The sequence below is a fragment of the Henckelia pumila genome, chromosome 3 (genome assembly GCF_033568475.1).
Source record: "Henckelia pumila isolate YLH828 chromosome 3, ASM3356847v2, whole genome shotgun sequence".
NCBI classification, from domain to species: Eukaryota; Viridiplantae; Streptophyta; class Magnoliopsida; order Lamiales; family Gesneriaceae; genus Henckelia; species Henckelia pumila.
Genome location: NC_133122.1, coordinates 174,805,239 through 174,818,354, shown reverse-complemented (window position 1 = coordinate 174,818,354; position 13,116 = coordinate 174,805,239). Strand labels below are relative to the sequence as shown.

Here is a 13,116-nt window from a genome sequence, read left to right as displayed (position 1 = left end):
TTTGTGCCAGATTCGATTAAAAACATTATTTCTATTTCTATGCTTGATAGAAATGGTTTTTCTTGTAATTTTGTGAATGGGATTTGCAATATTTACAAGAATGAATGTTTGATTGGAAATAGACAACTTGAAAACGATCTATATAACTTAAAATTAAAAGACGTTCCAATTAATTATGTTGATAAGCCGGTAACAACAAATAAAAGGAAAAACAATAGTCAAAGCAAACTTTTGGCATGCTAGGCTAGGTCATATTTCCTCAAAGAGGATGAACAAGCTAGTGGGAGAGGGCATGTTTGATATGTCTGATATTAACTCTCTACCTACTTGTGAGTCCTGCCTAAAAGGAAAAATGACTAAATCTCCTTTCAAATGGAAGCCTGAGCGTAGTCAAAATCTGTTGGATTTGATCCATACAGATGTTTGTGGACCATTTAGTATCAGTACTAAATTTGGTCACACCTACTTCATTACCTTTACTGATGATTATTCAAGGTATGGGTATTTATATTTAATGAAATATAAGTCTGAATCATTTGAAAAGTTCAAAGAATTCAAGGCTGAAGTAGAAAACAAACAAGGTAGAAGTATTAAAGCACTTCGATCGGATCGAAGTGGAGAATACTTAAGTACCGAGTTTTTGAGCTATCTAAAAGAGAATGAGATTCTCTCTCAGTGGACTCCTCCTATGACACCTCAGCTGAATGGTGTCTCGGAGCGTCGCAATCGAACTTTGTTGGACATGGTTCGATCTATGATGAGCTTCACTAAGCTCCCACCTTCGTTTTGGGGCTATGCGCTTGAAACGGCGGTATTGTTGTTGAACAATGTCCACACTAAAGCAGTAGATAAAACTCCATACGAGTTATGGAATGAAAAAGCTCCTAAGTATTTGTACTTAAGGATTTGGGGATGTCCTGCTTACGTGAAGCAGACAGTGGGAGATAAGTTGGATAGTCGATCTACCTTGTGTTATTTTGTAGGATATCCGAAGAATTCAATCGGATATTATTTTTATCATCCTTATGAGACAAAAATGTTTGTTTCGAGGAATGCCACCTTCATGGAGAAGGAGTTCTTATTAGATAAGAAAAGCAAGATGATGGAACTCGAAGAAATTCGAGAAGAACCCGAGATACAAAATAACGACCACACACCTCAAGAACCTTCAACGGACACGTCTATATCTAGGAGATCCGAGAGGACTTCTAGACCTCCTATTCGATATGGTCTTCTTCTTGAAGGGGATCAAAGTGAACCCGACATTGGATGTGATCCAAGAAACTTCAAGGAAGCAATTTCTGATGCGGATTCTAATTTATGGCTTGAAGCTATGCAGTCGGAAATAGACTCGATGCATACGAACCAAGTTTGGTCTTTAGTAGATCCTCCCGATGGAATTGTTCCAATAGGGTGTAAATGGATCTACAAGAGAAAACTTGGGCCTGATGGTAAGGTACTTACCTACAAGGCACGATTGATAGCAAAAGGTTACACTCAAAGACAAGGAGTTGACTATGATGAAACCTTTTCACCAGTCGCAATGTTCAAGTCCATAAGAATCCTTATTGCCATAGCAGCATGGTATAACTATGAGATATGGCAAATGGATGTGAAGACTGCATTTCTTAATGGAAACATTAAGGAAGAAATCTATATGATGCAGCCCGAGGGATTCACATCCATGGGAAGCGAGCATAAGGTATGCAAGCTTCAGAGATCAATTTATGGTCTCAAACAAGCATCAAAAAGTTGGAACCAGAAATTTGATGAAACAATAAAGAACTTTGGTTTCATCAAAAACCCGGAGAAACCGTGCGTGTACAAGAAAGTAGTTAAGGATGCGGTGACATTCTTAGTGCTTTATGTTGATGACATCCTACTCATTGGGAATGACGTAGGGATGTTGCAGTCAACAAAGATATGGTTATCAGGTAGATTCTCGATGAAGGATTTGGGTGAGGCCTCCTATATTCTAGGGATACAGATCTATAGAGATAGATCTAAGATAATGATAGGACTCACTCAAGCAACCTACATCGACACCATATTGAAAAGGTTTTCTATGGATGAGTCCATGAGAGGACATCTACATATGTGTCATGGAGTTTCTCTATCCAAGTCTATGTGTCTCAAGACTGATGAAGAGATAGAGAAAATGACACACATATCATATGCGTCAGCCATAGGTAATATTATGTATGGGATGATATCTACCAGACCGGATGTAGCCTTTGCTCTGAGTGTCACGAGCAGATATCAGGCCAACCCCGGTCAAATGCATTGGAAAGCCGTGAAGGATATTCTTAAGTACTTGAGAAGGACTAAGAATATATTCATGGTTTATGGAGGAAGAGAATTGAAATTGGAAGGCTATACCGACTCTAGCTTCCAAAGCTACGTGGATGACTCGAAGTCAACCTTTGGATTTGTATTCATGCTCAATGGCGGTGCTGTCTCTTGGAAGAGTTCCAAGCAAGACACCACAGCGGATTCCACCACTGAGGCAGAATACATTGCAGCATCAGCTGCTGCTAAAGAGGTCGTTTGGATGAGGAATTTCGTCCAAGAGTTGGGCGTAATTCCTGAAGTTGTTGGTCCAGTTCCGGTATACTGCGACAACAATGGTGCCGTTGCTCAGACAAAGGAACCAATGTCTCATCAAAGATCCAAACACGTACTGAGGAAATACCACATCATCCGTGAGATTGTGGAAATAGGAGACATCACTGTCGAGAGAGTGGCCTCTACAGATAATATCGCTGATCCACTTACTAAGCCCTTGCCAGGACCATTGTTTGACAAACATCGCGAAGCAATGGGATTGCGTAGTGTGACTAGTTGGCTTTAGGGCAAGTGGGAGATTGAAAGAGTGGGTGCCCGGTTAGCCAACTTATGGCTAATGGCTTTTGTGACTCTATGTATAAACAATCTTTGTTTAATATAATTTACATTCATTAATGGTATTTTTTTGTCTTTCTTCATATTGTTATATTGTGATATACTATTGATGTTTTGATAAAGACCTTGAATATACTATAGTGTAAGTAAGATGAGATAGTGAATAAAGAGAGATCACTATTATGAAACACATCTTATAGTCACTGTATATTCTAAACAGTTCCTAGTCAATTGAGCCGTCCGCTAATAAGGATAAGGATCGCTCGAGATTGAGACTAGCATTTGTGATGCCAAGTACCACGTTTCATTGGTAATGGACATGGAGATGTTCAAAGCATGCAAATGGATATTCATATGATGAATGATCGAACTACCCTATTCGGACTTTCCAAGTGGTTATCACTTATCGAGTGGATAAAGTCCGCGGTTTTGGTTGTACACCATTAGTCCTTACAACTTGAAACATCATTGAGACTCTATATGCTAGTACTGTACTTTGATCGTTTACCGACTCTATTGGGGTCATCAGGTGTCGGGATTGGGTACAGTTACGACACATATAGAAGTCGATGTTTTGTTGTCAAGGATTCACCACATACTTGCGAGTGTGGATATCATATGCGATCTGAGGAGATATTAGTGTGACGAATCTCTGGCCAGAGTACATGATGTGTTTTAGGTTACTCGGTTTTCCTAGTAACACATGCGATGTCACTATTTGATCTCCAAGATGTAATGCATAGTTATCGAATCTCGAACGACTCTCGATGCACCAATGGTTGTTGATTCGATCGGGATATTTGGATGAAGGGACCGTAGTGTACGCTAACCAAAATCTACTGGTTCTTGCAGGCACTATCAGTGATACCTAGGGAATCATGGGGCGATGTTGCTAGACGCTCTTACTATGATTCGTTGGTCAAGTCAAAAATTGTTGTTCCGAGTCACAAGGAGTTGTGAGCCCACGGCTAGCTGTATCCCTGAACCATTGAGGGTCACACAAGTAATGGATTACTAAACCCCGTTGAGATAGTTAAATTTAAAGAGTTAAATTTAATGAAAGAGAAGTTGGACTTCTTAACTAAAAGGGAGTGGAATTTCCTAAAATGACATAGGGATGGGCATTTTTGGAAATCACTGAATTCGAATTCAGAAAAATTATCTTGACTTTAAAAGGTACAGAAATGGTTTCTGTGCACATTGGTGAAATCGGTTTATCAATCGGAGTCATGATGAATTTTATATTAATTTCTATAACAACGGGCTTGGCTTGTTGGGCTTAAGTTATGGATTGTGAGCCCTAAGGAGTTAGAGTTCTAATACAATTATAACTTAATCTAGTCTAGAAATTATCTATAAATACATGTGTAGTGTTCGAAAATTGACACAATTAATTCTAGCAATTTTCGAAATTCACATAAAATAATTCAAGTTGATTTTCGAAAATCCTCTGCTCCTTTTTGAGAAAATTCGGTTTGTGATTTTTGCGAAAAATTACATTTTGAATTAACAGATCAAATCTGTTTATTCTCATCGATAAACATCTGATTGATTTCTAGTGCAATCAATCAGAGGGTTTCTGTTTTCTGTTCGTGGACCTTATTCCGGAGATTGATCGTGAAGCCATCGGTTTCTGGGATATACAAGAAGAGCAGATTAAATTCTGTTGGTGTCCATAATCAAGCCGTTGCTTGAAGAGGTAAAATATTATTAATTGTGATTATTATTATTTTACTTGCATAATTTAATCGTAAAGTTTTGATACCCATGATATGGAATTGTTCCATATAGAAAAATAAAAAATTTTAAACTTCTGCTGCACCGGGTATCAATTCTTAATTGATCTGAACACGTTTTCCAACAGGAGCTCGGCTCTACTTGCTGATTTTCGCAAAGTCAGAGATCTTGGCAGACATATTGTGGTGAGTACAGGGCCAGGGAGAGAAAGGAAATGGGTTGCGCCGCCTCATAATGCTTTTAAACTTAATACTGATGCTGCTATCAATCCTAACTCTAATCGATCTAGTGTGGGGGGTTTATTGCGAGATTGTCAAGGTCGTTTACTGTTGGCATTTGGCAAACAAATTAGTAAACCACTGTCTGTCGTACATGGGGAGCTATTGGCGATCAAGGAAGGAGTAAAGCTTCTATATGAACTGGGGTTCAGAAATGTGCATATTGAATCAGATTCCTTGTTGGCAGTGCAAGCAGCCACTACCAATTAGGAAAATCTTGGCTATGTCGATGTCTGTGCTCAAGAGATTACTTCTGTTGAAGGAGCCTATAATCACAGGGATTAGTCATATCAACCGAGTTGCTAATAATGTAGCTCATTTTCTTGCTCATTTTGCTTTTTCTTCCCATTTACCTTTTATTTTGGGTAAATGGTGAATTTCCAGGTTGGTTGGTTTGTCTTGTAATGAATTATTATCCTTAATAATATTACAAGCTTTCCGTCAAAAAAAAAAAATAACGGTGAGGTGTTTTTTGAAATGAAAATAGTGATGAAAATCAAAACATATTTTTTTAATGTAAAAATATTTTATAGAATATTTTTCCAAATGCATTTTTGTTCTTACTCTCTCTTATAAAATCAGTAACATCAAACATGTAATAAAATATTTTATTTTTGCCAAAAATATAAGAGAAATGAAAATAATACAGCGAAATTTTTTTGTATATCTTATTCATACATTATCATTTTCCTGAAATATTTTTTTCCCCGTTAATCAAGATATTATACGTCACAAACCTTTTAAATTTGTTTGACTAGTACTTTCTTTTTCACCAAAAAGGAGAGAAAAATCACCATTATCATTATTTTAATTTAATAACATTAAAACTGTTAACTTTTTACCTTAAAAAAACTGTTGCATATTAGTAACCTTTCAAGAACGTAGTCGTCTTCAAACTATACTAAATAAGCTTTGTGTTACAGGCTTGACCGAGTATACAATAAGAAAAATCGAACTCGTGATCAACCCAAATACCTAAAAAAAGGCTGGAAAATTTTATTGATCATGCGCATGCGATATCTTTGATTAAGTGCTAAGAAATTCATGTAAAATAAGAATCCGTTTAAAGAAAACTCAAAATTTGAGTAATTAATATGCCGACTACCTCTAGCTCATCTGACACCAAGGTCTCAAATATGAGACGAAATCTCGAGTTCAAGACTCGATTGTAACAATATCCTCCCTCAATTAAAAAAAATTGAGTAATATATATATGGGTTCACAACACAAAATTATAAGAGTATTTGAAACCTCTAAAAAATTAATTCATAACCTCTAAAAAACATGATTATTGAATTTTCCTTTAAATAAAAAATGACATATGTTTAAATAGTAAAATTTATTTTGGTACACGAATAATCGATAAAATGTCAAATTGATGTATGAAATATTGAAAATGGTTTAATTAGTATATGATCAAGTCATAAAGTCAATTTTATCCTTTACTTCAATTATTTCAATAATTTTGTTAAATTCAAATAGATACACATTTTATTTTTTAAAATTATTTTATTGATTACAATTATAAGCATAAATTTATATTTATTTAAATTTTATATTATAAAAAAGAGATCGTACTTATTGTACAAAAACATTATAAATATTAATTAATACGACACATACATGCGCGCACACATATATAACAGCACACACACATAGCACACACACATATAAGAATTGATAAATTATATATTCAAAAAATATATATATTAAAAAAAATATTTATAAATATATAATAAGATGATGTTTTCTTCGTTATTTATGTTATGATATTAGCATTTATTTTAATAAATTACATTTCATCAATAAACCAGAATATACAGACTAAAATATAATTTATTATATTTATATAAATATTATAAAATAAATATTTTTTATTTAATTAAAAATACAATAAAAAGTATATAATTTATCAAAAATGTCGAAACGAAGTACAATAATTTTCGGGTGCAAATCGAGACAATAAACAAGATTCACGTGATGTTGTGTTGTTGCTCCGACCTTTATAAGCCACCGATTTTTTTCCAATGATATATATATATATATATATATATGTGTGTGTGTTTTTTCATTTATGATATACTAATTTCACGTTGAATATTTTTTTCGGATTAATGATATACAATTTTCTTTTAATAGTATTATAAATATGAATTTATTTTTACAATTTTAATCAATAAAATAATTAAAAAGCGAAATATGTATTTAGTTGAATTTAATAATAATATTGGACTTAAAACAATTTATGTGAAAGACAAAATTGATTTTTAAGTTTGATCATATATCAGTTAAAAATTTTCAATAATTCATATATCAATTTGATATTTCATCAATAGTTCGTGTAATCAAATAATTTTTATGCACATAGCATGTACTTGTATATATTTTTTTACATTTACTCCTTATGACAAAAGAAGTTAGAAAAACATTTGATTTGAGAAAAATCTAAAAAATAATTTGAAACAACATCCAATATTAATACGTATATTTAAAAGTAATAATCACTATTAAATTTAATATAAATTTAATTTAAAAATAAAAAATCAAATGTATTTGTAAATATAAATATTTAAATATCCAGTTCCTTGAATTCACAACTCCGGCGTAAGTGCGATTCGCGATGCACACGAAATTCTCGTGTCTGCAGATTTCTTACAATTCCCATGTCCATTAACGCATTCAAAGAGGCCCTCAAACCTTGCGCAGCCAATTTGTCGTCATCTGCTTCTTCTTCGCAAATTTCTCAGCAGTCTGACTCCACAATTTCATCTAGAAAGCCCCCCAAATCCTCGCTCTCCAGGCAGCTCCTACGCCTTCGGGACGACGCCGCTTTCTTCCCGCAAACCCAGCAGAAAAGTTTGAAAAAAGAGGTCAATTCCAGTCCCAGAAGTGAAAACGATGATGGTGATGGGGAAAAGCACGAGGGTTATACACTGCGACGAAATCCCAAATTGGAGTCTTCCCATCAATTTGATACCACTGGACCCTACGAGCCTCTTGTTCTCTCGGCCCCGGGTGAAATTCCGGTCGTGCAGGTATTTTGAGCGTGTGCACTTGCTAAAGTTTGATCTTTTTCCGTTGTCATGTTGTTATTTTCCAAGAATTTGAATTGTTACTTGTAGTTTTCTTGTTTCACCACTCCAAAATCTAAGTCCCGTCTCCCTCTCGTTCCTAATGGTGGATCAGCTCAATCAAGAGTTTGAATTCATGGACAATTAGTTTATTTCGGACTTAATTATCTGTATCTATATACCAAATACTTGAATTCATGTTGGAGCTCTCCAGCCCGCGAGCTCTTGTAGTTTAAAGTATATTTGATTATTTGCAGACGTTAATTGGAATATCCTCACCGTGTAAACATTTTGGGCTGAATTTGGCTCAAAAAAATGTATTCCGGCATGTTGGAGTTTGATTTAAGTTTCATAATTTCATGCAAAGATCAAATTATGTTCCAGCCAGCTTGAAAAGCATGGAAGCAAATCAATTTTTTTCCACCCTTAGTCGTGAAAACCAACACAAATAATAAGTGGACATATGTGTTTTATTATGGTTATTCGTTGTTATATGTTTCATGCTTAGCAACTTCCTTTCGTTATATTTCTTCAGGTTCCTGCATCTATAAATTCTAGACTTTTGGAACATCAAAGAGGAGGTGTGAAGTTTTTATATAAATTATATAGCAACAACCATGGAGGAGTTCTAGGAGACGACATGTAAGTTTCTAGGAATTCTGTAATTTGGCATTCAGTCTGCACGGTTTTGTCACCAATTATTCTTTTCATTGTAATTCATGTAAATGATCCCCGTGCCCTCTCAAAAAATAAATAAAATCATAGGACTAATTCTTCCTCCAGTATCTCCTTTTTTTTTTTTTTTCTTTCTTTCTTTCTTTCTTTTTTAATTTATCTAACTTGCATGCATTAGGGGACTGGGGAAGACAATTCAAACAATAGCTTTTTTGGCTGCCGTCTGTGGCAAAGATGCAGATTCTTCTGACCCAACATCGGACAAGGGAGGTTGCTCAAAGAAGAATGGCCCCGTACTAATCATTTGCCCCAGTTCTGTTATTCACAACTGGGAAAGTGAATTTTCACATTGGTCCTCATTTAGTGTTTCAGTTTACCATGGACCAAATCGGGATTTAGTAATAGACAAACTAGAAGCACGTGGTGTTGAGATTCTTATAAGTAGCTTTGACACGTATAGAATACAAGGAAACATTTTGTCAGACATCCAGTGGGAGATAGTGGTTGTTGATGAGGCACACAGGCTCAAGAATGAGAAATCAAAACTTTATACTGCATGTTTAAAGATTAAAACCATGAAACGTTATGGTCTTACTGGTACTATAATGCAGAACAAATTAATGGAATTATTCAATCTATTTGACTGGGTAACACCTGGTTGTTTGGGGACACGGGAACATTTTCGGGAATTCTATGATGAACCTCTTAAGCATGGGCAGAGGTCAAGTGCTCCTCAGCGATTTGTCCGAATTGCTGATGAGCGAAAACAGCACCTTGTGTCAGTTTTGCAAAAGTATATGCTAAGAAGAACAAAAGACGAAACAATAGGGCATCTTATGATGGGAAAGGAAGATAATGTCGTATTCTGTGCCATGAGCGAGATACAAAAACGGGTTTATCAGAGGACACTGCAGCTACCTGATATCCAGTGCCTCATCAATAAGGACCTTCCATGTGGCTGTGGGAGCCCTCTTAAGCAAGCTGAATGTTGCAAAAGAACTGTTCCAAATGGTCTAGTGTGGCCTTATCTTCATAGGGACAATCCAGATGGTTGTGATTCTTGTCCCTTTTGCCTTGTTCTCCCTTGCCTTGTGAAGCTGCAGCAGGTATTTATTTTTAATATATTCTATCTAGTATGATTTGTGCATCTCTTGCTTTTATGATGCTTTCACATTGACACCGAGATCACTTTGCTTAAAAACAAGTGTGAACTAAGTTTATGTAATTTTTAATAAAAATCAATTATGTGGTAGGGACAAAGAAAAGGATATGTACATCAATCCTAACTTCTATAAAGTTTTTCTTAAATTATGTCTCTTCTTAATTCTCCATCTCATTTAATTGTTACAGAAAGTGTAAATGGCATGAAGCTATTTATTGAAATTTTACCTTCTGTTTCAGCACTGAATGATGGCAACTAAGAACTTCTTTGATAGTCTTGGTTGATAACTGGTGGAAAATGTTGATTATATAATATAATTTAGGCTTCTTCCTCTGTGTGCTCATCATCTTTCATTTCTCCCCGTTTCACTTATTTAGATAAGCAATCACCTGGAGCTCATCAAGCCTAACTCAAAGGATGAACAAGATAAGCAAAGAAAGGATACAGAATTTGCTTCCACTGTGTTTGGTACTGATGTCAATTTAGTGGGAGGTAGTGCCCAAAATGACAGTTTCATGGGGCTGAGTGATGTCAAACATTGTGGAAAAATGAGGGCATTGGAGAGATTGATGCACTCATGGGTTTCTAGGGGCGACAAGATTCTTCTCTTCAGTTATTCAGTAAGGTAATAATCCATTATAGTTTTCTCTCTATTTCAAAGTCAAAATGAGCTTTCCTTGTCTCAGTTTCTTTCTTTCATTGCATTTACCTTTCTTTTATGGGTACCTTCAACCTCTATGCATTGTTCTTTCTGTTAATTTTCTAGCTGAAACACTACTTATTTTAGTTATGTAACAAATGCACGTTTGCTACTAAAGTATCTCTTGTCTAACAGGATGCTTGATGTACTTGAAAAGTTCATTATACGCAAAGGCTATACCTTCTCAAGGCTCGATGGTTCAACCCCAACTAGCTTGCGCCAGTCACTTGTGGATAACTTCAATTCAAGTCCAAGCAAACAGGTCAATGATCATGTTCCTAGACTTTTGTTGAATATTTTTATTCAGCACATAATTGCCGCACGTGCTGTTTTACACTTTTACTGTCATAATATGAAGTTTCTTACATTTGTAGCCTCCCAATTGGGGACTCAGTCTGAGCTCTTAGTCCCGAATTCAAATGACTCAGGACATCTCTATTTTTAATATTTGACGGGATAATCTAGAAACGTTGTACTTGAGGAATATAAACAGTCACGCTTTATTTGATTTTCAACTTGTAGGAATGTGGAACGTAATTTCAAATTAGAATTTCAACAAGTTTGTGTTGTACCCAACATTTTATATCTCAGTTTCCAAATGAAAATATCAGTTATTTCTTCAGGTGTTCCTGATTTCTACTCGGGCTGGTGGTCTTGGGCTTAATCTTGTTAGTGCAAATCGTGTAGTTATATTTGATCCGAACTGGAATCCTGCTCAGGATTTACAAGCTCAAGATCGTTCATTTCGTTTTGGTCAAAAACGACATGTGACAGTTTTCCGTCTTCTGGCAGCCGGTTCTCTTGAAGAACTTGTCTACTTGAGGCAGATATATAAACAACAGTTGTCAAACATTGCTGTTTCCGGGAAAATGGAAAAGCGCTATTTCGAAGGTGTACAGGTAAAGTGGTAGAGTTTCCGTTTTATAGTTTTGTCAAATTCCAGCTTACAATTAATCCACTTTATCGACTCACTTGAAATGACATGTTGAAGGGCTGCAAGGAGTTTCAAGGAGAACTGTTTGGAATCTGCAATTTGTTCCGTGACCTCTCAAATAAGCTTTTCACAAGCGATATTGTGGAACTTCACGAAAATCAAGAAAAAGTGCACGATAGCACAAAACTTGATTTAACTGAACTTGGGATCTCTTTTGATCGTCCTCAGAAAGAAATATCGGATGAGTGCTCAACAGAATCTGTAGGGAATGAGCCTAAAGATAAGAGAGAGACCACATTGAAGCCAGTGCTCGAAGATCTTGGTGAGTTTACTCTCATTTTCCTTGTAAATTTTTTTCTGCAATCTTAGCTCTTTTCTTGCCACAAGAATGCATAATTTCATCAATTTAGACGTACTTCCATGGCTGTTAGTTTTTGAAATTATATTCAAGTTAGTTTAAGACTTTAAGTCGGTTTGTCAATTTATTGGACATCTTTATGTGTTCAATTGGATATAGGTCAGACTATTTTAGACCCATAATCCATATGAATCATGGATATTACTGAAGAAATGATTCATAATTCAAAATTAAATTATTGAAGCAGTTTATGATCTAAATTCCAAGCACAAGGCATAATTAATCCTCTATAAATGCTTATAAGCTCGCCATTGGCTTGTAGTTTAGAAATCTATGCATCTGAAATATCCATCTTGCTCCATACCATCGCTTCATGTGTTATTCAATTGTTGTCTGTTGATACTCACTTTATGAAGGTGTTTTTCAACAATTATAATTATATACAACTTTTCTTTATTGTACACTACAAAAAGAAGAACTATTTTAATGTCCTTTTAATAAATCAATCTACTTCATTTTCTCTAATCATTTAGGTATTGTATACGCACATCGGAACGAGGACATCGTCAACATGCGGAGTATGATTCGGGAAGAAGGAAAACATAGCGTAAATTTCATGGAAAATGTGAAGAAGCCTAGTTCCTCACCCCCACCTGCACCCCAAGAAGCAGAAGTACCAGATGCATTGGAACGAAAAGAGAGTACAGAAATCGTCGGCACGTCCATAGAACGAAAAAGTGATGAATGTAACATGCTTCTCGCGGTTTTGATGGGCATGAAGGAAGATGAATTAAACAAGTTACTCTCATGCACTTCTCATCATTGAGAGTCTGTATATCCATAGGTTGTATAGCGTTTTTCCTTGTGGCCAGGTAGGTTTATGTATATTTGTACAAAAATATAATAGTGAATTAGAAATGCCACTTGTAGGCCAAATTTTTACATCGTTTTGGATGTGTTGTTTACTTGTTTTTATTTTTTAGTCTTGTAAATTGTGTTCATCTGTTTCATTGGAACCCTCTTATTGAAAACCATTGAATTGCGAGTAACGCATGCACAATATTTGAGCTGTAAATTGTAATATAAATATAGTTCAAATATTGAATTGGTCAAACTTATCTTGCTTGCGATTGGTGCATAGAGAGTATATTTGGCAGAAAATCAAGTCTATTCCAAAGCCAAAAAAAAATATTGTTTATAGAGATCTCTCAGTTAATCACATGTTAATATTTTAACATGGACAGTTAAATAATCTGAGAATTTCAAGCCTATATTTGGATTTTGGTGTGGGTATCAGACT

General features: G+C 35.3%; 1 protein-coding gene across 1 annotated transcript; it reads left to right on the top strand.

Annotated features, from left to right (window-relative positions):
- Positions 1 to 7,509: 7,509 nt before the first annotated feature.
- LOC140887799 (switch 2) lies at positions 7,510 to 12,865 on the top strand. The gene is made up of 8 exons (XM_073295287.1): positions 7,510 to 7,951; positions 8,523 to 8,629; positions 8,841 to 9,768; positions 10,202 to 10,449; positions 10,660 to 10,786; positions 11,148 to 11,423; positions 11,516 to 11,780; positions 12,350 to 12,865. Exons 1-8 carry the CDS (start codon positions 7,580 to 7,582, stop codon positions 12,640 to 12,642), a joined length of 2,616 nt encoding a protein of 871 aa, XP_073151388.1. The 5' UTR covers positions 7,510 to 7,579; the 3' UTR covers positions 12,643 to 12,865.
- Positions 12,866 to 13,116: the final 251 nt, after the last annotated feature.